A 24,971-nucleotide genomic window follows, 5' to 3' on the forward strand; every position below is an offset into this window, starting at 1 on the left:
TGTCTCCTGTGTTGGCGGGCAGGTTCTTTACTGCTGACACCACCGCTAGCCTCCTGTCTGTTGGGTTGGCCAAAAAGTTTATTTGGGTGGGTTTCTCCATCATCTCTTATGGAAAACCCTGAATGAACTTTTTGGCCAACCCAATATAATATGCTTTTCTTAATCCCTTTTTCTCTTTGCTATGATTCCTGTCTGAATTCCCGCTGAGAGAGTTATCTGGGCTCCTGTGCCTCTTTCTTCCTAGATTGTCCAGCTCCCTGTGTGAGAACAGCGTATTCATCTTTCTTGTTCTTATTGGATCTAGTGTTGCTTTTATAGTGCTGTCCCACATAAATCTGTCTCACATAAGTGTAACCAGTATCTGAACTTTTAAAGCTGAATTAATTATGAAACATTTTTAACTAAGTCGAAGTTAAGAGTGATGTTCTGTGGTTTAGGGGTCAGATGTCTGTGGCATTTGGCCCTGTCTGCCCTTTTCTTCAAAGATCCCACAGCTAGAGTGCAGTGCTGATAGCTGCCCTGGGCGGGCAGAGTCCTTGAAAGGGCTCCTCCCTGACCTCTTCTTTCTTCACAAACGATCACAGACAAGTGGTCTCAGACATGAGTATCTCCACTGTATTGTCAGAAACCCTCTAAACACAGAGACTTTGCAGCTTTTCTTGGTAAGTCATCATAGGTGACTCATGCTGTCAAAATTTAACTACTCTAAATACTCAGTCCTGTTTAATCACAGCAGTTTTATTCCTTTCTCTTACAAGAGTTTGGCTGGAAGCGTCCTCTGTTTTGGGCCTGATGTTGTATTTTTGTAATATTCCCACGTCTAGGCATTTCATCCCCTGGTGACTGAATGGTGTATGTTGGTAGCTTCTCCATGATGGCAGCAAGCCCTGCCTCTTCAGCTCCAGTCATAATAGAACAGCCATGGCTTGATTTTTCCCAGAGCCATCATGTCTTTCTTGCAGATAAAAACTGCAGGGGTTCCCTATAGTTTTGCAGATGAAAATACCTCAAGTACCTGTAAATCATTACTTTTGAAAACAAGGAATTTAATTTGTTATGCCTGCAAACAGCAGTTTGGGGGAATCAAAAGGAATGCATGTGTTTGTGTGTGTTTCCTTAATGCTATATAAGTTGTGTCTTATAACTTTGGCTAATTAATACTGTATCTACTTCCATTTTGGGAATCCACTGTCAAGTTATGTTTTCTTATTGGGTAAAATGTTGCATTTATTGATACACACCGTCTTTTTCTTTTAAAAATGATCACACTCATTTAAAAATATATATGAAACATATATGAAATATATGTAAGATCCTTAATTGGCATTATTTTCCTGATGCTAAAGAAAGGAACTTTTAAATAAATTAGTTATTGTCTCCTTGTTACTGAACATGTGGTCACTTGTCATGTTCATGCATCCAGATGATCGAAGCCTGAACTGCTGTCTCATTCTTCCCTGCTGTTAGGCTACCCTGTCATGATCAAGGCCTCAGCAGGCGGTGGTGGGAAGGGCATGCGGATCGCTTGGGATGATGAAGAGACCAGGTGAGATTCTGTCCAAAATATACTTTGATGAAAATAGCAGTCACTGGAGTTTTATTAAACTGACAAGTAAACAGATACCAAAAGCATAATGGAATAATTAAAGCAATCATCTAATTTTTACTCCTCCAGATGGGAAAAATTAATATTAGGCAGAAAAGTTTCTTATTTATATTTTGGTGTTTATCCTATTATGGAAAGTTTTCTTTTTTTACTATCTCAAACATTAATAAAGGATTATCTTTTACAGTGTATTTTTAAAGACTACAGTCATGATTCTGTCTTCTAGGTAAAAATTGGCTAATGTTTGGCTATTTAATTCTGAATATGATCAAAGATTTGAATCTAATATATTTGAAAGCAATAGTAATTTCATCTGTTTATGTATTACTCAGTACTCATTTGCTTCCCTTTGATTGCCTGTAAAAATTGTGAACTACTTTGATAACTTTAGTGTTATCTTTATACTGTTACTGTATTTCAATATAATTTATAGTGTGAAATATATTTCCTTTAGAATCTGAAATTATAGTATGTCCTTCATATGCAGTGTACTCTGTTATGTATTTGAACAGTTTCTTAGTAGTAGTTTCAGAAATCAAAAGAGACTTTGAAAATAAAATTTTAGTAACTTAATGTATTGATAACATCATGGTGAGTAGAAAAATAATTTTTTTAACAACTGCCTTGTCCATGCAAGTTTTAGGGGACTCTATTCAGATTTTATTACATACTTCAAAGCTTGACAGTAAGAGAGATTTTATGTCATTTTTTGAAGGAAAGGGATGAAAAAAATCACTGAATTATTACCATTAATGTTGCCTTTCCTGCCCTTTCTCTACCCAGAAGCAATTTGGTCTTCCAACTGGTTAGTTCTTTTTTCTCCTTTTCTTTTCCTTTCCTTCTCATTCCCTGAAATCTCTGAAAGAGAGAAATCAGGAGTGGTCGGTATGAAAGCCATCCAGTGCAAAGCTAAGTTAGAAGTTAGGTTCTAAAGTGAACTTATAACAAGGTAAAAATCTCTCAGGGGCAATAGATTACCCTAAAATCTGAGGGGACAGACACCAGATTGCAGACTTGCACAGACAGTTTTAACTCTAAAAGATGATTGTCTCAGAACACCGTTGTTTCTTGGGTTGTACGTCAGAGGTGGGGTGATGATATATGCCTAAGACAAGTCTTTCAACCCCAGCCTCGTGCTCAGTGTTACTGGTACCACATAGTGAGCAGGGTCCCATCAGATTCTCCTCTCCCATTGTACACTTACCCAGCGGGAAGAAACTCATTGGGTGCATTGGTGCTGTTATTGAGGTGTTTGATATTGGCAGCCTCCTGTAAGACAAGCAGTGTTTTAGTAAGTTTCCAGGAAGAGAGCCATGAACAGAAACACGCAATAGAGGGAACCCTCTATTCCTCCATAGCCAGTGTATGACTGGATCCGGAGTTCCTAACCTTTGAATTTACAGACGCATAAAGTTCAAGGATGTTCATGCATCTGGATAAGGGGGAAAAAATGTACGTGTTTCGTTTACTAGCCTCTACGTGGAATTTAGTGTTTCCTCTAATATAGACAACAAATTACAACAGTAGTAGTATCTGTGGAACTTTGCACCCTTCAGGAAATCCCTTATATTTTCACATCACAGTTATTGCAGGTTCCTCTAAGTAACAGTGTAACAATAGCAACAAGTAACAATTAGAGTTGTTGTTGGAGCTTATTAATGAATAAAGAGCCACTTACAGGATATCCCAAATTTGTTTTTAAAGAATATCTTGATACCTTTATTTCAATGTAAGTTCTTATGAAACCCTATGCATACTCTTTTCTATGTTTTAAATCACTTTGAGCCATATTTTGACAAATGCTTCATGATCCTGCCAAAGGCATCCATGACATAAACAAGGTTTAGAAACCCATTCTGGTAGGAAGAGACAGTGAGCAAGATGAAAATCAATCATATACTATTGTGGAGGGTGATAAGCAATATAAAAAAAAAAATAAGAGAGGAAAGGAAGAGGCATGGGGAGTGTTGGAAGGAATTCCCATTGTAAACAGGACTGGCAGGATTGTCCCTGCTGAGTAGGCAGATTTGGGTGGTGAAGTTAGAGTACATGGAGATGAGGATCAGGCTAGGGAAGAGCAGGTGTGGAGGTGGTGATGCAGGAGCAGGTCTGGAGAGAAGCAGGTGGCCAGGTGGTGGGGGCTGGGGAGGGGTAGAAGGAGATGGGGAACAGACTATCTGGGACCTTGTAGGCCATGCTTAGTGAGACGTAGGCTGTTGGAGGGTTTTCAGTAGAGAAGTCACAATCATGGAACTTCACAATAAATTCCTCACCTTATTTACATGTTTCAAATTGTAGAAATTTTCAGGCATACAACAATGTAGAAGAATGGAATGAACTCCTGTACTATATATCGTCCAGATGAACCTGTTGTCAAGATTTTGTGACTTAAGTTTTAAAAAGGATGACTCTGGCAGCTATCTTGGTAATGGACTTAATGGGGACAGAATCATGAATCCTGGAATCAGGGAAACCAGACAGGGGGCTGTTGAAATAACCCAAGCAAGAAAAATGATGGTGGTGGCTTTCCCCAGTGTAATGGTGGAGGTGGTAAGAAAGAGTTTAATCCTGAAAGGAGAGGCAACAGAATTTGCTGAATGATCGGATATAGAGTTTAAGTACTTGAGGATGACTTATGGGCCCTGTTTAAGAGAGAGAGATATATGTATATGTTTGGCTCTTACTGTCTCTTTGGCCTTGGGGGTTTAGTCGCCAAGCTGTGTCCGACTCTTGCAACCCCATGGACTGTAGCCTGCCAGACTCCTTAGTCCTTGGGATTTCCCAGGCAAGAATACTGGAGTGGGTAGTCATTTCCTCCTCCAGGGGATCTTCCCCATTCAGGGACTGAACCCAGGTCTCCTGCATTGCAGGCATATTCTTTACCAACTGATCTACTGGGGAGTTCATATATATGAATTAAATGGCTATGCTGCAACACTGCTTTACTTGAAAATTTCTTGGGAAATGCTGAGAGGTTAAGGTCAGAATGAAGGCATTTATCTTCACAGTTGAAGAATGCTTAATTGAAGAATGGTCTGCTTCTTAGCCTCTCTCTGGAATTCTTCTCCCCGTGTTCCTTTTGATGGTAGAGACTTAGAGAGCATTGGTTACCTCTCTGAAATGTTGGCAGTTGGGCTGGCTGGTTGCTGTGTGTGGGCGGAAGCAGGCTTAAGGATAAGAGGCATGCTTAGTCCCATTTTTACCACATAATTTGTCTTATTTGACTTTTATCTTTTGAAGTTCAGGTTTTGAAGCTATCTCTTGTGCTTTGTCTGTAACCCCAGTGATTTAGTGGACGTCTCCATGGGTTGCTTGGGCTTCCTCACAGTATGGTGGCTTTGATTTCTTATTTAGTGACCCAAGGGTCCAAGAGCATTTGTTTCAAATCAAGTGAAAGCCGTATCACTTTTTATGATCCAGTCTCAAAATTCATACACAGCTTCCCTTCTACCATACTGTTTGATTACCAGTGAGCACAAATTCCCCCTGAATTCAAGGGGAGGAACGTTAGACTTCACTTCCTCATGCAAGAGTAGCAAGTTTCTTAGTAGAGCGCGTTGAGTGGGAGATGCCGTAGTGGCCATGTTTGGAAAGCACAATCTGCTATAGTCTCTGTAGAAAAAAAATAAAGATATTAAACACAACTTAATGGTTTTGTAAGAGATGTGTATTTTGTGAACTCTTTTTTCCTCCGTGTTTTCCCCTTTTGTATAGCAATTATAGAGCAGTTTCACCAAAAGTCTTACTTAGCATTTAGTCTTTCTTAAAAAAAAAATTTATTTTTTGGGTGTACCAGGTCTTAGCTGTGCCATGTAAGATCTTTAGTTGTGGCGTGTGGGATCTAGTTTCCTGACCAGACATGAAACCCGGGTCACCCCTGCATTGGGAGTGTGGAGTCTTGGCCACTGGACCACTAGGGAGCTCCTGCATGCAGTTTTCATTATGCTTCTTAGGATGTCAGATTTTTTTATCAGTCATTTCTCCAAGGCTCCTCTTAGTAACATATTCATTTATAGTGAGATTACTCATTAGTTTCCTGGCAGTCAGTGATTTTAACCAGTGGATATTCACCAGTGGATTTGGTTTTTAAACAGTGGATTTTAATTTAGAATTCAGTGTCTTCTGAAATCACCATATCTATTCTTATATTGGGCCTCTTTGGTAAATAAGTTAACTCTTTCTTGGCTAGTAAATGGCACATTGTTTCAAAATATTTTCATATATTAGTAAAAGTATGTACATAAACACTTTTCTACCTAAAATTATTCCCTTCAACTTGATAAATAAGCCACCTCTAAAACTCTATTGAGATTAACAAAAGTATGACATTATTTGATATAATGATATACTCATTTAAGAAATTTGCTCTGTAACCTCTGTTAATTTGGAAAAATAAAAACTTTGGAAAAATTGAGGGAACAGTCCAGAAAACACCCATATATTGTCTTTTGGAGTCACTTGCCAGGGTCCAGCCCCGGTGGATCCAGGATAATTCGAAGGTGGAGACGGAATCGGCGTCCTAGGAGAAAACTTATTTAATTACAGATAGAGAGGGATTAGAAAATCAGCAGAGAAAAAGAGGCTGAATAACTTGGTTTACGTGGGGTACCAATCACCACCTACATAGGCCACAGGCGTCTTTCCGTTCTCCTGAAGGAGAGGAGGCACTGAGGCCTCCCCTATCTGATCTTAGAATCCCAGGCAAAATTAGCAGGCTTGGTGAGTACCCACATTCCAGATGGAAATTCAGCCAGAAAAATGGGGAGCAAGAAAGAAACAACATGGGGGAATCAGTCTTTCCAGAAACTGATCCCCTTTCTTTATTTTTTAGGTTTGCTTATATACCTTTTGTTACACGTAGGGATGAATACAGAGTCACACGGGGGTCAGCAGACCTGACCCTTGTCAAAATCAGGTGCTTCACGTAAATGTATAAAAAAAGGTCTTAGGGGTTTTACATCATCTTCTGGCCATGAGGCCTGCTGACATTTTATGATCCTTTCTTTCTGATAACCAAAAAACTTATTTTTTCCAAGGGTGTTTTTTCTTAAACCAGGCACCACCCTCCAAATAAGTTGCATTCCTATAGGGTAGGGGTGTAGTGAGTTACAATCAAGAAAGGAATTTATTTAACCCAAGGTTAACATGATTAATCTTAAAGGTTAATACTTATTTCTCCTATATGCTAGTTATATTCATTATAAGGGCAGGGAATATGGAGATTTAGCAGCAAAACATCAGCCCAACAAATGAAAATCCTTTTACCAATGTTCCCCTTAAGATCTGTTTAGTCTTAAGATAGTGATAAAGTTACATTTTTACATAGCAAGGACACAGTGATTTATAACAAAGTACAGTGATCTATAACAAAAGAGAAAATTCATTAACTCAAAAAGTCTAGTATTGCTAACATAAAAAACTACTATATTTCCTTTTCTATATTCCAAATACATTGATTAATATATTCCCAGGTGCCTAAGGATATGGAAGCCTGGCAGCAGTCATTGACTCAACAATGAGAAAAAACCCTATGCTAATGAAGATTTTCAAAATACTCCAAACTCTCTATGCTGTTTATGGTTGAGAGGTAGTAAACAATCATGTGCTTGGCAGGAGTATGGATAATCCTGTCACACAAGCTAGTCTGCCAGCAGAGAGGTTTGACCTGAGACACCCTTCTCACACCTAGGGCAGAGAATTAGCAGCAATTATTGGCACAACAAATGAAAAACCCTTCACCAATATAATTCCTAACCAACCCACTATACTAATAATTTGTAACTTCCCAAAAGAATCTGCCTTTAGTAAGTCTAAAACATCTCGTGCCTCTCATGACTGAGAGGCTGTAAACAATGGCATGTGGCCAGAGGAACCTGTACAGGCAGGCTAGATAACCTTCAGAGGAGTTCCTAAGTTGAAACACTCTTGTCACGCCCAGGAATTCTTATTGACTTGGAGCTGTAAGTTAACTCCTTCTCCGAGAGAGGTAATGGGGGTCAGCCCCCTGTAAAGTCAGAGGTATAGGTGAGAGCATAAAACAGTAAAGTAGGTAGACTCTGGTTTTGGGGGTAGATGCTCGGGAACAGGGGGTTTCCTGAGGCTTGATCACGCCTTTGCGTATGCCGAAGCCTCCTTCCTCATGACCTTTGCCATGGGCGGAGTGCCTCAGCTGGCTCCCGGCATCTCTCCCTTTTTAATTCACCAGCTGTTGACATAATGCTGAACTGCATTTATTCCTTCCTTTCTCCTAACTTGAGGAAGAAATTTTTCACATATTCCACAAAAATTTTAACATTCCTCAGAAAATTTAGTAGGTGTTTATTATCCTAAGAAGTGTGTCCCTTTTGTAACATCTTCAGGGAAGTATCATCTATACTTAGACATTTTAGAACATCTGAAAGATTTTTTTTTAAGTTTAGTGTTGGTTATAGCATATAACCAGCATATACTACAGTCCATGGAGTTGCAAAGAATTGGACACAACTTGGCGACTGAACAACCACAACATATTAAATTAGGGTGAGAGTCATGGAGGTTATTGAAAATAAATTCATATATTTTCACAATCTCTGGCTTCCTTTTCTTTATGCCAATTTAAATGAAATGTTGTGGCATGAATGGAAAATTAATCCTTTCTACATTTTGGAGTACCCCTATATGATTTCAGGTGTTGTGAGGGCAGTTTCTGTTTTATTTTTGTATTTCTATCACATACATAATATATGCACCAGACTCAGTTTCACTGTTAGTATTTATGGAATTGTTGCAGAAAGGGGGACCCCTTCCAGGGCCTGAAACTGGGCTCTTGTCTAATGCTTGGAAATGAATTGTCTGAGGAGACATATGTGCTGACAAAGCAAGAGATTTTATTGGGAAAGGGCACCGGGTGGAGAGCAGTAGGGTAAGGGAACCCAGGAGAACTGCTCTGCTGGGTGGCTCGCAGTCTCAGGTTTTATGGTGATGGGATTAGTTTCCAGTGGTCTTTGGCCAATCATTCTAATTTGGAGTCTTTCCGAACGCATCGCTCAGCCAAGACGGATGCTAGCGAGAAGGATTCTGGGAAGTGGATGGACACAAGGTGTCTCCTTTAAACTTTTCCTGAACTCTTCCGGTTGGCGGTGGCTTATTAGTTCCGTATTCCTTATCAGGATCTCCTGTCATAAAACAGCTCATGCAAATGGTTACTATGGTGCCTGGCCAGGGTGGGCGGTTTCAATCAGTGTGCTTCCCCTGACAGAATGAATGTATTACTGAGTGGTACAAATGATCTAAATGCTATTTTCCATGAATTCTAAAACATTTTGGTAATGCTCTCAAAGTTGATACTTTATTTGGGAGACTTTGATTCTTTACTTCCGGTATTTGTGATTTCAAAGCAAAATAGAAACTCTAAAATCATTAGAACAGAGACAAACTGTAAAGTATTATGTTTTTCCTTTGTGAATCATTGTATCCCACCTAATAAGAAGTTGGTTATATGATACTGAAAACAATGATTCATTGTGCTTTAGTTTCTTTGATGTTTTCAGTCTCCTGAGATCTAAACTCCATTCCCTTAAATTGTGAAAGTAATGGAAGCCTGAGAAAACATGACACTTTTTCTCTGAGACTACTGAGAGACAGAGATGTTTGCAATATGTTTTGAAATCAGTGTTTATTTGCAACGTTGTATTTTTCAAGCACACAAACAAATGAGATAGTTATTTCTAATATTGCCAGATGAAGTGTTTGCAAATTAAAGGATTAAAAGAATTTTAATGTTGAACATTGAATACAGGTAGTTGAAGTGTAAGAAACTATTAATTACATGTAAAAGGAATTAAAGTTTATATTCTATATATATTGATGAATGGAACATAAGATCCTCAATTAGTTTTAAGTAAGCAAGGCTGAGTTTTTAATAGACTGAATGAACTCATGTCAAAGTGTATGACTTTAGTAAGCATAATAATGTTTAAGTTATTGTAGTTTGGAAATAAATGTATAACAATATTCAAATTCATGTTTTTATTTAAAAAATCAAGCTGTTCTCTTTTGTTGACTATTTTTGAGCAATTTTAAAGAAGATAAAAATTATAATGATCTATATGGACATGTGGGAGACCATTCAAAGTTGTGTACTTAAAATATTTGGAAGTGTTCTTGAGGACTTTCTTCTCCTATTCTTATTGAGTTTATTTGCTGTGGTTTTGCCCCAGCTGTGCAGTTGCCTATTTCTTTACATTTTTGTGTGCATTGTCTCACTTTTGAGTCAAATGGGTATGCATTTTAATATATTTTTATTAGTGGAATTAAAGTATATTAAGGTCAAAGAAATGAAATTTTACATGCTTTGATGGCTTATTAAAATGTCTCTTTTTTAAAAGCAGTTGGTGAAATAAGTATTTGGTATTTCTCTTTCTATAAAAATCTAAGATTACGGAAATTAAAGCATTTACCCAGAATCACAGTACTAGTAAGTGGAAGACTTGTTGTTCAGTCAAAATTAATTGAGTTATTTATATGTTAAGTATATTTTTCTCTGCTTTGCTCAGAGGTATGCAAAAACAAACCTTTATTTAGTTTTCTTTATATCAAGGGCTGTGTTTGTTTTGTGTTCATGTGACTCTTCTGTTTTTTTTTCATAGGGATGGTTTTCGATTTTCATCTCAAGAGGCTTCTTCTAGTTTTGGTGATGATAGGCTACTAATAGAAAAATTTATTGATAACCCCCGTCATATAGAAATCCAGGTTGGTACATTTTAAGATACTTTCAAATCATTATGACTTTAAAATAATATTACTTAGTCCTATTAGAAACACATCCTCTCTTAAATTTTTGGGTGATTGTGAATGATCTGTCTTTTATTGTGCCCATCTTTGTATGAAATGTTCCCTTGGTGTCTCTAATTTTCTTGAAGAGATCTCTAGTCTTTCCCATTCTATTGTTTTCCTCTATTTCTTTGCATTGATTGCTGAGGAAGGCTTTCTTATCTCTCCTTGCTATCCTTTGGCACTCTGCATTTCAAATGGTTATATCTTTCCTTTTCTCCTTTGCCTTTAGCTTCCCATCTTTTCACAGCTATTTGTAAGGCTTCCTCAGATAGCCATTTTGCTTTTTTGCACTTCTTTTCCATGGGGATGGTCTTGATCCCTGTCTCCTGTACAGTATCATGAACCTCTGTCCATAGTTCATCAGGCAACTGTCTATCAGATCTTATCCCTTGAATCTATTTTTCACTTCCACTGTATAATTGTAAGGGATTTGATTTAGGTCATACCTGAATGGCCTAGTGGTTTTCCCTACTTTCTTCAATTTGAGTCTGAATTTGGTAATAAGGAGTTCATGATCTGAGCCACAGTCAGCTCTTGGTCTTGTTTTTGCTGCCTGTATAGAGCTTCTCCATCTTTGGCTGCAAAGAATATAATCAGTCTGATTTTGGTGTTGACCATCTGGTGATATCCCTTTGTGGAGTCTTCTCTTGTGTTGTTGGAAGAGGGTGTTTGCTATGACCAGTGCATTCTCTTGGCAAAACTCTGTGTACTGTGTACTTTAAGAGCAAATTTGCCTGTTACTCCAGGTATTTCTTGACTTTCCTGCTTCTGCATTCCACTCCCTTATAATGAAAAGAACATCTTTATTTGGGTGTTAGTTCTAGAAGATCTTGTAGGTCTTCATAGAACTGTTCATAGAAAGTTCCCAGTTCAGCCATCTTTCCCAACATTTGATATTCTCAGTTTTTTAATGTCTTGCCATTTTGGTGGACATATAATAGTATCTCTGTTTTAATTTGCATTTCCCTAATGAATATTGATGTTGAGCATGTTTTTTTTTTCTTTAAGTTGATTAACCAAAACTGGATATCATATTTTATGAAGTGACCGCTCAAGTCTCATCCTTGGCCCTCCCCCCTCCCACTTTCAAATTTGACTTTTTAAAAATTATTGAATGTTGAGGGTTCTGTATCTATTTTGTTTATGAGTCCTTAAGGTTTTTATACTAATGCTAGTTTGAGAGGGTAGTTCTTTGGGCCAGCATGTGGTGGAGGTGGTGAGAGGTGATAGAATTCAGGGTGTTTTGTGAGTGCAGACTAGAATTTCTAAAAGATTGATGTGCTATATAAGAAAAATTAGGCACCAGAGATAGTTTTAGGCTTTTGGCCCAAGAAATGATAAAAATGGGACTATCATTTACTGAGATGGGAAAGACTGTGAGAGGTGCATATTTGGGGGAGGAAGTCAGGGTATGAAGATTAACAGATGAAGGCTGAGATGTTCATCAGTTACCAAAATATGGGTTTGAGTAGACTGTTGGATGTTGGAGTCTATAATTTAGGGGAGATATTAATATTTGAGCTGTCCTTCCTGTAAGATCCTAGAGGCAAAATAGATTTTCCCCTTCTCTGTATTCCCCATCCAGCACTTATTTGTGCTATCAGAAGACCACTTAAGCCATATTACCTTTAGCCATCTCACTTTTTCCACACTAAAAAGTATCACTTTTTTTTTACTGATACTCAATAAATGTTTGTTGTGTTAAATAATTATATTTCTACGTCAGCTTTTAGCTTATTTTAATTAACCATGGCATATATTTATGCTGATTTTTTTTTTAACATCAGGTGAAAGTGCCTCCCAGTAACTTAAATAGGCAGCACAGGTGTTTCCCAGATCTGATCTGCACTTGGGAGTTGCTTTTTTTTTTTTTTTTTAACTTACCTTCTTCATTTTAATTAATTACTATTAGATAGTATGTGCACATGATAAAGGGTATTCAACAGAAAATAAGCCTTCTTTCACTCTTGTCTCCAAGCCCCCTAGTTTCCATCCCTGGAAGCCGACACTGTTACTGTTTTTTGAATATCCTGCCATAGTCGATGAATATATATATATGTAGTATTATTTTCTCAATGAGCTATCACATACTTTGTCCTTTGTTGTGCTGAATCTCTGCTTACAGTAGGAATGGCACCATTGAAACCAGGGCACTGCTGGCATTTTATGGGCTGGGTCCATGGATGCTGAAAGACTTGCATTACGTGAAGCGGTCTATTAACGATGAAGCTTTTCCTAATAAGCTAGATACCTGGGAGGTCATTTTATAATTGTAATCATTATCACGCGTGTCTGTAAAGGGTGATATGGATAGTTTAAAAACCTCATGATGCCTTGATCATTAACTTCCCTTACAAGCACTTTTTTTTTTTTTGTAATGTTGTCCGGTTACTTCGTCTCTTAATTTGTTTAGTGGAATTCCCTGGTGGTCCAGTGGTTAGGACCCCGGGCTTTCCCTGCTGTGGCCCAGGTTCCATTCCTGGGCAGGGAACTAAGATCCCAAAAGTCACATGGTGTGTCCAGAAGAAAAACTATGCACAGATTTCAGAGAAAAGCAAGCTTGACTCTGTGACCAAAATGAAAGAAAAGTAGATTATATATGTACATTTGAATCTAATATTTTACCGTTGAAAATGTTTCTGAGAATTCTCAATTGTTGTCACTTTATTTCTTGGAGGCTAAGTTTACTTTCATTTCTACATCAATTAGAGTAAGAAAAGGTAGAATAAATTTAACATTGAAAAATAATTCTGGATGTAGTTCTGTGGTCACTTTGGAGTCTTAGAAATAAAATTCCAACTTATTGGCATTTCATTACTATAATGTTTCCCTTTGGAAGCATTCTTGAGGTTTGGATAGGTTTAAATTCCTAAAAATTAATTATGCAGTCATGTATGAACTGTTCATTTTATTGTTTAATATATTGTTAAATCACAATCTTTTCAATGTTTCCAGGAGCCATATAAAATATTAAGATGATATCTATTATTAATGACGCATGAAGAAACAGAGTGACTTGCCCAGAGAGATTACATAGCTATTTGGAGTTTAAATTAGTGCCTAGTCTTTTTGCTTCTAGAATAGCTTTTATCTCCATTAGCTTAAATATATGCATTCAGTAATATATATCTACTCCTTAATCATGAAAATTGATTCAGTTCAGTTCAGTCGCTCAGTCGTGTCTGACTCTTTCCAACCCCAGGAATCGCAGCACACCAGGCCTCCCTGTCCATCACCAACTCCTGGAGTTCACTCAGACTCACATCCATCGAGTCAGTGATGCCATCCAGCCATCTCATCCTCTGTCGTCCCCTTCTCCTCCTGCCCCCAATCCCTCCTAGCATCAGGGTCTTTTGTAATGAGTCAGCTCTTTGCATGAGGTAGCCAAAGTATTGAAGTTTCAGGTTCAGCATCAGTCCTTCCAGTGAACACCCAGGACTGGGATTTTTTTTTTTTTTAATGTGAAAAACATGAACAAAAAGCATGTTTTAGGGTTGCCAGATTTAGCTAAGGAAATACATGTTAAATTTGAATTTTAGATAAATGGTATTTGTTTTTTTTTTAAAGTAAATGTATGTCTCAATTCAGTATTTTAATATTTTTATTACAATTAAAAACTCTAGGGACTTCCCTGGTGGTCCAATGGCTAAGACTCCAAGCTTGCAATGCAGGGGGCCTGGGTTTGATCCCTGCTTAGGGAACTGGATTCCACATGCTGCAACTAAGACCCAGCACAGTCAAATAATAAATATATAAATAAATATTAAAATGAAAAGCTCCAGTTTATTTCTCATTATCACAAATGAGAAAAACCATAATGGTATATACTAACCCCAAACTTTTTACTAGTTTCTTATAACAAAAATAAAACACCGTAAAAATATCGGTGTATAAATTAACAGACTGCATATCAGTTGTAAATGAAATAGCATTTTCTGATCAACAGACATTGCAGTATTAACAAGAAGTAGATGTTTGTCATAGCACTGTGGCTCTCCCAAGTGCCATTGAAATCTAAGATGTATTCCCTTTACTGATGCTCAGTATCCTTCACAAATTTGTACAGTTGATTCTAATATTTTACCCAGTGTATTAGAAATGTAACATGAAAAATTTTTTCAAGTCTTTTTAATAAAAATGTTCCATTGAGTTTTGGAGTCGTAGATGATAAAATTTTCTTGCACTGGTGTCGACCAAAAGGATTCTGTATTTGAGTGGTGTCTTGTGTTTTAGGAGGTTGGAGTATTGAAAACCAGGGGGGGTTACATGGAGAGATGTTAACTGGGCATGTGTGCCATGGATATGGCTGTATAATTTTTCAAGTGGTATTATTGCTGTTTCAGGTTTTAGGTGATAAACATGGGAATGCCTTGTGGCTCAATGAAAGAGAGTGCTCAATTCAGAGAAGAAATCAGAAAGTGGTGGAGGAAGCACCAAGGTAAGTGCTTTTCCTGAGGAAAATACAGAGGAGTCTGATTTTCTGTATTTTTTATGATTCTTTCCCATTGTAATAAAAACTATTTAATAGAGCTGAAATTACTTTAACAGTAATAGTAGGATCTATTAGTTGTCCCATGGCATGTGGGATCTTAGTTCCCTGACCGGGGATCAAACTCATGTCCTCTGCATCACAAGGCAGATTCATTATCACTGAATCACCAGGAAACTCTCTATCCCTGGGCTTTGAGCACAGTGATGAGCTTGTCTGCAGCTCTGAGGATCACTAGGAGAGTTTATGACAAGGGAATGAGCCGAACCAGACAGGTCAAAAGTAGTTTTACTCAGCTGTGCTTGCGATTATCCAGATGTTATGATGTTAATCTTTAGTTGCACTTTCCTTTTTTTTTTTTTGGTTGCATTAATTCTGTCATCCAGTTATTGGTGAAGTGTCAACTATGCCTGAATGAGACAGGAAAATGATCAGATTTTTGGCTTAAAGAAAGTGAAGAGGACATTACCACTTAAAAGAATCACAAAGATGTATAATGCAGTGGCTAGAACTTATTTAGATCCTGATTCAAAGAGATTAGCTATAAAAAAATTAATGAGATAATCTAGGAAATTTGAATACTAATATAGATGTTAAAGCTATTAAAGAGTTCTTGTTAATGTTTAAAGTGTGATTGTTACAAAAGTACTTATAGAAATAGATAGGGAAGTTTTTATGGAAGAAGTGATACCTAATTTGGTATTTGCTTTAAAATAAAAGGGGTGAGGCTGGTAGAAAAGTAGGCATGCCATTAGACAGGACAGGAGTGGTTGTAAAGTAATAATTGTTACATACGGCAAACAGATACATGCAAGTTTGTTATGTGCTTAGTCGCTCAGTCATCTCCCGACTCTTTGTGACCCCATGGACAGTAGCTGCCAGACTCCTCTGTCCATGGGATTCTGCAGACAAGAATATTGGGGTGGGTTGCCGTGTCTTCCACCAGGGAATCTTCCCAGCCCAGGGATGGAACCCAGGTCTCCTGCATTGCTGTTTACCAGCTGAGTCACCAGGGAAGCTCAAGTTCATTATGCTCTTCCAGAATAAAATGTTTATTTTGCTCTTCCAGAATAAAATGTTTATTATGCTCTTCTGTGATAAAACGTTTATAAGATATCATCTAAATCTTATGCATTTGAGACTAATTTTAATCCACAGATAGAAAAATAGTCAATGTTTTGTTTCTCAGAGCCTTTCTTTCATAGAAACAAAGTATATGAAAATGTGGAAATGATCTGATAATATTCTTTTCAGGGTTCATTGAAACCCTTTATCTGTCTGTTGGAAGGTGCTTCTTTATTGTGAAGCAAAGTTGTGAGGATTTGTTAGATGTACTGTTGATTCTTATTATTTGTGGTAGTTATGTTTTATAAAGTCACAATACTGAAGTGTTGCTCTCACAGGAAATACAGAGTTAAGTTTCTGTGACCTTCGAGTCAGAACATTTTCATCAACCGATTAATGCATAATCTTGTTTTGTATGTGTTTCTGTTGAAAGACACCTTATTTTATGCATATTGATGACTCATTAATGTTGCACTCACCATCTTGGTGAGCGGCATTGTAATACTTGCTTGAAGCAATCTCACCTAACACACCTTTTCTCCATAAAGCACATCTTCCAATCTTACTTGGAGAAATTTTGAATATATGTGTAAAATTTTACTAGTTGTAAACACTAGTTTTGCTAAAGCAGCTGTATATTTTATAAATTGATTGAAGTTGCAGTATAATGTGAAAAGTTCAGATGTTCAGTTCAGTCTCTCAGTCATGTCTGACTCTTTGTGACCCCATGGAGTGCAGCACGCCAGGCTTCCCTGTCTGTCACCAACTCCCAGAGTTTGCTCAAACTCATGTCCATTGAGTAGGTGATGCCATCCAACCATCTCATCCTCTGTCGTCCCCTTATCCTCCTGCCTTCAATCTTTCCCAGCATCAGGGTCTTTTCCAGTGAGTTAGTTCTTTGCATTAGGTGGGCAAAGTATTGGAGCTTCAGCTTCAGCATCAGTTGTTCCAATGAATATTCAGGACTGATTTCCTTTAGGATTGACTGGTTCAGATGTTAGTTTTGTATAAAAATTTGAAGTTGATTTATTTCAACCTGTTATGCTTAATTAACAGTAAGCATATATTCTAAGCATATATAAAGCATATACCTTGAAATCTTGAGTTGACGTAGATGATCATATCTGAGTAAACTTAAAGAAAATTAATACACACAAAAGATTACTTAATTTTTGTTCAAAATGTAGGTGGTCACTCTGTGTATATTTGCAGCATTTTTCTAGATTCTGAGACGCGAAGAGCAATGGGAGAACAAGCTGTTGCCCTTGCCAAAGCAGTGAATTATTCTTCTGCTGGAACTGTAGAATTCCTTGTGGACTCAAAAAAGAATTTTTATTTCTTGGAAATGAACACGAGACTCCAGGTAACAAAACCTCTGTTCTTCATTCCTCTCCATGCCTCTAAACTTTTCCCTTCCTCACTACCCCTTTCGGTTTTATAAAAATTAAAAACCAATTCCTTAAAAGTGGGAAATAAAGATTTAGTTTTTATGTTGGTGCTAAGAAACCTGTTGGAAATGACAGATGAGTATCAGGTTAATTTGATGGTCTGCTTCGTTACTGCTAATACTTTATATTGGAAATTCCAGTTCTTTTTTTTTTTTTTTTTTCTTGAACCTTTCTTGATGAAGTGCATTAGTTAGGGTTTATATGCTGAAAAGGGAAACTAATCAAGATATCACGCATAGAAAGGAATTAAGTGCCTACAAATCTTTGGAAGAGATGGGGAAAGTAAAGGTATTGAGAGTGAGCTTTCAGGAATGACTCTCAGAACTGAACCATCCAACCTGTCTTCTAGAGGAATAGACCCTTCTGCCACAGTTGGGAGATTGAGAAATTAAGTGGCCACCTGGAACTGTTAACTTCAGGGACATACTTGGTCAGTTCCAAGCAAGGTTTTGGGAAGCCACTGGTATACTGTTAACTCACTGATGGCTTTATTTCCTTTCTTCTTCCCCCTTTTCTTTGGTTTAAATTGTAAACTGACAAATTCAGAAAAATATGTAGAATACAAATGTGTAGTTGAAAAAAATTTTTAAAAGCAAAAGTTTATGTGAGCATCAGTTGGATCGAGAAGTACCAAAATGCCAGTACTTCTTACCCGTGGCCCTCAACTTCTTCCCATTCTCAGAGATTCCGCCTCCATCTTCCTGTTTGTTATTCTGACTGAATTCTAAACAACATCTCCTTATATTTCTGGATAGTTCTTTCGTTTATGGACGCCTTGACAATAGAAATAATTTTGCCTGTTTCTTTTTTAAACTTTCAATCCATGGGATTGTATTATATATAAATTTTTTGTACATGGCTTCTTTTCTCAGTATTATGCTTATGAGATTATACCATGGGACAGATTTTTATATATTGTGGTAGAATTTGTGTATCTAGATGCATTTGAGACCAAGGGTAATTCATATTTATAATTTGTACAGTATTAACCTTAGTAGTTTTTGCTGAAAACTTATAATACTTCTGTTTGAAATCACTTTTTTAGCCTTTATCCTATTGTTGTTGATATCTTCAGAATTGACAGAATTTTGCCTTTTAGAGATTAATTTGATTTTGATTAAATATATATCTTTATAATGAAGTATGTCTAATTATATAATTAGCTGGGAAATCATGTTTTTGATTAAAATGGAGACTTGATTATGTTGTGATGAGAATAATAGCTTTGTAATATGATCCTGAAGGCAATTTGAAGTGACTACAATGTAAGTTTATTATATTCAAGACTCAATAAATACTAGACTTTAGTTAGTTGGGATTCTTAAATTTTACAGAATTAATAATCAGTGTTTTTTTTTTTTTCTTTAGGGCACTTTGTTATTATGTTCATTTTTTTTTTTTTTAAGAATCCTTTACTTTTTATTTGTTTCTGGCTCACGTATCTCAGTGCATAAGGTTTTTCAAGTTTGTCCCATGGTTAATTTTGGTATAAGACCTCTAAAAATTGATATTTTTATCAAATAATTCTGTGTTATCAGTCTAAATCACTTAGGTACCTGTGTTTACAATTTGTATCGTGAGTGGCTTGCCAGGAAATTGTGTTCAGTACCCTCAAAAAAAGATTATACATAAATGAATTTCAGGAAAAAAAACTGATAGTACCTAAATCTGTGCTATATAATAGCACAATTATTAATTTGTGTCTCCTGTTTAATGTTTAATAATATCTCATTTCTCTCTTGCATTTGCTTCCAGGGACAGTAGTCTTGTCAGTTACCAAACAAATTATTATTATTATTTTTTTAAGAAACATCTGTGTGGTAGAGAGATATTTTGTGGTGGAGTCTGTGACTGAGAGCATGAAAAAAAGGATCTTGTGTTTTATAGTATTCCGAAAGCCATGCTTAGATATTTCAAAGATGTCTTTCTGATATTGTTTAAACAATTCACATGTCCTTTTAATGGTAGATTTTCTGTTTCAAATTTCTTTACTAACCTTAAATTATAATACTTAAGGCACATTCACCAAATTCTTTATCTTCTAAGATATATGTTATCTCTAATTAGTGTTTCAGTTTGAGGCTGGAGAGCTATAATTTTCTTTTTTTTTTTTTTCCTTGAAATTTCCTGATTGAATTGTCACTTTTTCCAGCTTTGGAACTTGTACACTTTTTTTCCTGGTAACACAGTGTGAGTAGCATCTTCACTTTGCTAGATTTCCTTAAGAGTGACATTTGAAATAAATACCATTTCTCCTTAAAGAGAAACACTGAGAAAGTCACTGGGTTTGGTGCATAAATACTAGTTTTCATCTCTCTTTGGTGAGAATTTATGTATCAGGTTTATCTGTGCCATCCTCATATGTTTGTTTTTAAAGTCACTGTTTTCTTTTTCTTAAAGATAAAATTCAAATGCTTTTATGTTGATGTTGTTCAGTGGCTAAGTCCTGTCTCTCTGTAATCCCATGAACTACAGCAAGCCAGGCTTCCCTGACCTTCACTATCTCCCTGAGTTTGCCTAAACTCATGTCCATTGACATTGAGTCAGTGATGCCATCCAACCAGCTCATCTTCTGTTGCCTGCTTCTCCTCTTGCCCTCAGTCTTTCCCAGAATCAGGGTCTTTTCCAGTGAGTCAGCTCTTCACATCAGATGGCCAAAGTATTGGAGCTTCAGCTTCAGCATCAGTCTTTCCAATGAATATTCAGGACTGATTTCCTTTAGGATGACTGGTTGGATCTCCTTGCTGTCCAAGGGCCTCTGAAGAGTCTTCTCTAGGACCACAGTTAAATAGAGAGCATCAGTTCTTTGATACTCAACCTTGTTTATGGTTCGACTCTCAAATCCATACATGACTACTGTAAAAGCCATAGCTTTGACTAGATGGTCCTTTGTTGGCAAAGTAATGTCTCTGCCTTTTAATACGCTGTCTAGGTTGGTCATAGCTTTTCTTCCAAGGAGCAAGTGTCTTGATTTCATGGCTGCAGTCACTGTTCTCAGTGATTTTGGACCCCAAGAAAATAAAATCTGTCACAGTTTCCATTGTTCCCCCATCTATTTGCCAGGAAGTGATGGGACCGTATGCCATGATCTCAGTTGTTTGAATGTTGAGCTTTAAGCCAACTTTTTCACTCTCCTCTCTCACCTTCTTCAAGAGACTCTTAGTTCCTCTTCAGTTTCTGCCATTAGAGTGCTATCATCTGTATATCTGAGGTTGTTGTTTTCTTTTTCTTAAAGATATAATTCAAATGCTTTTACATTACAAGTCCCTTTGCTCTGTAGCGTTAATCTCTCCTTCCTTTTTCCTGGATTCTGTTTGACCTCTGTGTGCCTTTATCAAGTTTTATTCCCTTTGCTTGGAATGGTCCCCATCTCTTGTCCTAGTAGAAGTGTGCATATGTACCCACCCATGCTTATATATTTCCTTCTCTGCATCTGAAAGATGGATAGAGAAATGGATAAATACCAAAAATGCAACTTTATTAAAATCTTATTTTCATGAAATAAATATGTAATTTTGCTTGAATAATTTTCTTACTTTATTGAATTGAAATACTAAGAAGTAGTAATCATTGGTTAAAAGAAAACCTAATATATCCAGAAGAGTAAACATTGGAAAAATAACTTCCCATACCACATTTTTTTGTCATAACTGTGTATTTTTTTTGTAGAGGCAACCTTTGTTTTACTTAAAAATTGTCTTTTGTAGTGTTTCATACTCAAAGTGTTATCTTCTTCATTATGATTTTGGATATTCATTTGTATGAGTATGCATTTCACCAGTTTCCTATTTTTAATTTTTCCAGTATTTTGCTATCCTAAATAGTGCAATTATGAAATACCTTTTATATTATGACTTTGCACATGTGAAAGTAGAATTGCCTAGAAAGTGATAGGTTCTTGTATAATTTAGTGAAATAGTATCAAGGTGCCTTTTATATGAGAACTTGCCTGGCTAAAAGGATCTTTGCCTTTGGCTCTGTGTATGATAGTAAAAAATGGTACCACATTTTCATTTTGTTTTTCTTCTGAGTGAGGATGAATTTTTTTTTCATAGAGTCATTTACATTTCATTTGCCCTTTGGGTTTTCTTATTGAGTTGTAGATGTTTTACATTTTTTCAGGAAATTAGCCATTTGTGATATCATCAGGAAGCAATGCTCCATGAATATTTTCACATTTTTACAGAGTGAGGGCTTTCTAAGCCAAGACCTCTGGCACCTGATTAAATGATAACAACTCTAAAGATGGAGCTTGCTAGAGAGAAAGTCTTATCTTTCCCCAGAGCCGTTTGTTCACATTCCAGGCCTTCCCCCTTCTCTCTCTGGACAGATTTATTTACTCTCCAGAGTCAAGTTTGCTGTCTCTCCAGGGCTGAGAAAGGGCAGACACGGCAGCATCGCTTATGTCAGTTTAGATGACTCGTGTGGGGCTGCTCTCCAGTGATAGGTGTACCCCCCTCTGCCCACACAGGGACATCAGACCATGGGGAACCAGGGTGTGAGAAATGGTGTGAAGATGCTCTGTGAGTTAACAGTTACCTCCTTCTCCAGTCCAGGAAACTGTTTCCTGGCAAGATAAGCAAATGAATGGAGATGTAAAATATACAGATGTGATTCCTAGCTGCTTTCCTCTCACCTCTTACCTGTCTTTTTTACTTTGATGTAGTTTTTCTTTCTAGGGAGAAAATTTTTGTTTTAAAATGTTGCAGTTGAATTGCTAAATCTCTTATTTCTGATGTTATCACATACTTAGACGTTTCCTACTCATTTTTTCTTCCATGTTTTCTTTTAGTTCTCATGTCATCTTCCTTGGTGAAATTGTCACTTTCCCGGGGATTTTTTCCCCCCAAATGTCTACCTGTTTGTCACAACCATTACTGAATAATTATTCTTTTCGGTGTTAATTGAGTCTTCTTTGTTATGTACTGAATTCTCATATATATGCAGGCTTTTACTTTACTATTTTCTTTTTTTTAGCCTTTTTGTTATTTATTTGCTGGTACCACACTGTTTTAGATGTTATATCTTTTTATTATAATACAGTATCCAGTAGGACTTTTCTTTCGCATTACTCTTATTTTTCCATATTGTTTTTTGAATTAGCTCATTTTATTTATATTTAACAGAAGGGAAAGAAATTGAAATGATGAAATTGCTGAACTATTAGAGAAATGTTTCTTATTTTCCACTGAAATATTAATTCCTAAAAGATGTTCTTAACATGGCAAATGATTATTGGAACTACTTATATTTTTGTTACCGCATTTCTTCATATTCCAGTTTGAAAGTATATTGTTTCTTTTTTTATAAAAATGAGTAGAAATTGGCATACTTATATTTAATCCTGATTTCTTCCCTAATCCTTCATTTTTGCTCTTTTCATTGTTAGCTTTTCATTATTGTAACATTACTATACTTTCTGTTCTATAGTTCTGAGTCTTCAGGTGTTTTCATCATACCTTTGTGTTTTAACTTGCTTTCCTGGTCATGATCTGCTTCTTACCATAGCTTTATGATTAATCAGTCTGCATTTTGATTCACTTGTGGTTAGGTGGTTCTTGTATCTTTTTTTTAAAATCAAGAATTTATTTTGAGAGGTATCCATGGTACTATATTGTGACTTCTTAGATGGGTGATAATGTTCTCTGGTAGCTCAGGTGATAAAGAATCAACCTGCAGTACAGGAGACTCAGGTTTGATCCCTGAGTCAGGAAGATCCCCTGGAGAAGGGAATGGCAACCCACACCAGTATTCTTGCCTGGAGAATCTCATGGACAGAGGAGCCTGGTAAGCTGTGCAATCCATGGGGTCTCAAAGAGTTGGACATGACTGAGCAACTAACACACATACACACAAGGTTATCCTTACAGTTTCATCTTTCATCTCATAAAGGTGATAGATTATGGGGCTTGAAACAGCTGGATTAACACGTTACTGGCTTTTTGACCCAATATCAACCCTTGAGTAATTATTAATACCCACCCACCACCACCACCACCACCACTGCTCCCCCCTCCAAAAAAAAGGAAGGAAAAAGAAATAAAGGAGAAATGAGAAACCATGTGGAAGAGGGGAGCCTCTTTGAAGCGATGTGTCTGGGGACCTGCTGCTCTGAGCGAGGAACAGCCATGGCTGCTGAGGGAGGAAAAGGCTGGAGGAAGGCTCCAGCTTCTCTGCCGTTGATTAGGAATAATTAATCATCGCCTCCATCTCACAAGGGAGCCTGCGATTCACGATTCTGCTATCACTGTGTCATGATTTGGGTTAGCCCAGTATCAGGGATTTTATTATGATCACAGTGTGAAGGCTGTTCTTAGCAGTCGTGTTGTCTCTTAAGATTACTTTCACTCTCCTGCACCATTTTGCTTTCTCTGTAGCTGAAAACTGTCTTCTGGTTTGTCTGTGTGCTGGCTTAGGTTTCTAAGTCCTTATCACTGATTTATCCACATACTTGATCTGTGTTTCATTATATTCAAACCCATTGAGTTTTTTTTTTTTTTTTTTTTGTCACTTTTGCCTTTGTGTAGTAGTCTCTGGTTTCCTTTCATCCACTACATTCCCTGCCTGTCCTGAGAATTTCTTCTACCTCTCTTTGTAAAAATTTCTTTTCTCTTGGACTTTTGTCTTAAGCACTGTTGGTTTATTCCTTTTTTTCCCTACAGCATATCGTTAAGTAGCTTCCTGAGGACTGGTGCATAGGAGCTAAATTATATGAGAATTTGCATGAGTGAAAATGACTCTATACTTTTTTTTTTTTTTTTAATTAATTTTGTCCCATGCCTCACAGCTTGTGGGATCTCAGTTCCCTGACCAGGGATTGAACCCCATCCATAGCAGTGAAAGCACCAAATCCTAACCACTAGACCACCAGGGAACTCCCTATGTTAACTTAACTATTGAAAAAGAAATGAATAGTCTCTATTGTGGTATACTTTGCATATTATAACATTAGCCCATTTTAAGTATACAAATATGGTAGACTGAATGTTTGTGTCTCTCCAAAATTCATATGTTGAAACATTCCCCCCACAGTGTGATGATTTTGGGAGGTGAGGCCTCTGGGAATTGATTAGATTATGAGGGGGTGCCCTCATGAGTAAGGTTCGTGCCCCAAAGAGAACCTTCCCCTCCTGCATGTAGGGACTCAGGGAGAAGGTGGGCCGTCCGTGGGCTGAGATGTGGCCTTCACCAGACAGTGATTCAGCTGTCCCTTGATCATCAGCTTCCCTCCCAGCCCCTCCACCTCTGAGAAATACATTATGTTGTTTATACGCCACTCAGTCTGTGTTACTCTGTTACAGCAGTGCAAAGGGACTAAGACAAGTCAGTGAGAGGTTGAACATTTACAGAGTTGTGCTGCAAAGAGCAGGATCCGGTTGTAGGACATATCATCACCCCATAAGGATCTTATGTTATTTTATCCCAGAAAGTCTGCTTGCGGGTGGAGTGGTGTGTGTGCATGCTTGTATTGCTGCTCTTGGAGTTTCCAGGTGCCTTTACTGGTTTTTTGGATAGAATTGCTTTTTTTTTTCCTGTCTCTTAGCTGCTC

General features: G+C 37.2%; 1 protein-coding gene across 1 annotated transcript in view; it reads left to right on the plus strand.

Annotated features, from left to right (window-relative positions):
• The window catches only part of PCCA (propionyl-CoA carboxylase subunit alpha), a 381,462-nt gene that overhangs the window by 149,699 nt on the left and 206,792 nt on the right, over positions 1–24,971 (plus strand). Inside the window, exons 9-12 of the mRNA XM_040267408.1 lie at positions 1,468–1,546; positions 10,234–10,336; positions 14,764–14,858; positions 17,187–17,337. Of these exons, the coding sequence (XP_040123342.1) occupies positions 1,468–1,546; positions 10,234–10,336; positions 14,764–14,858; positions 17,187–17,337 (428 nt within the window). The remainder of the gene's footprint in view (positions 1–1,467; positions 1,547–10,233; positions 10,337–14,763; positions 14,859–17,186; positions 17,338–24,971) is intronic.

The sequence above is a fragment of the Oryx dammah genome, unplaced genomic scaffold (assembly GCF_014754425.2).
Source record: "Oryx dammah isolate SB20612 unplaced genomic scaffold, SCBI_Odam_1.1 HiC_scaffold_24, whole genome shotgun sequence".
Taxonomy (NCBI): domain Eukaryota; kingdom Metazoa; phylum Chordata; class Mammalia; order Artiodactyla; family Bovidae; genus Oryx; species Oryx dammah.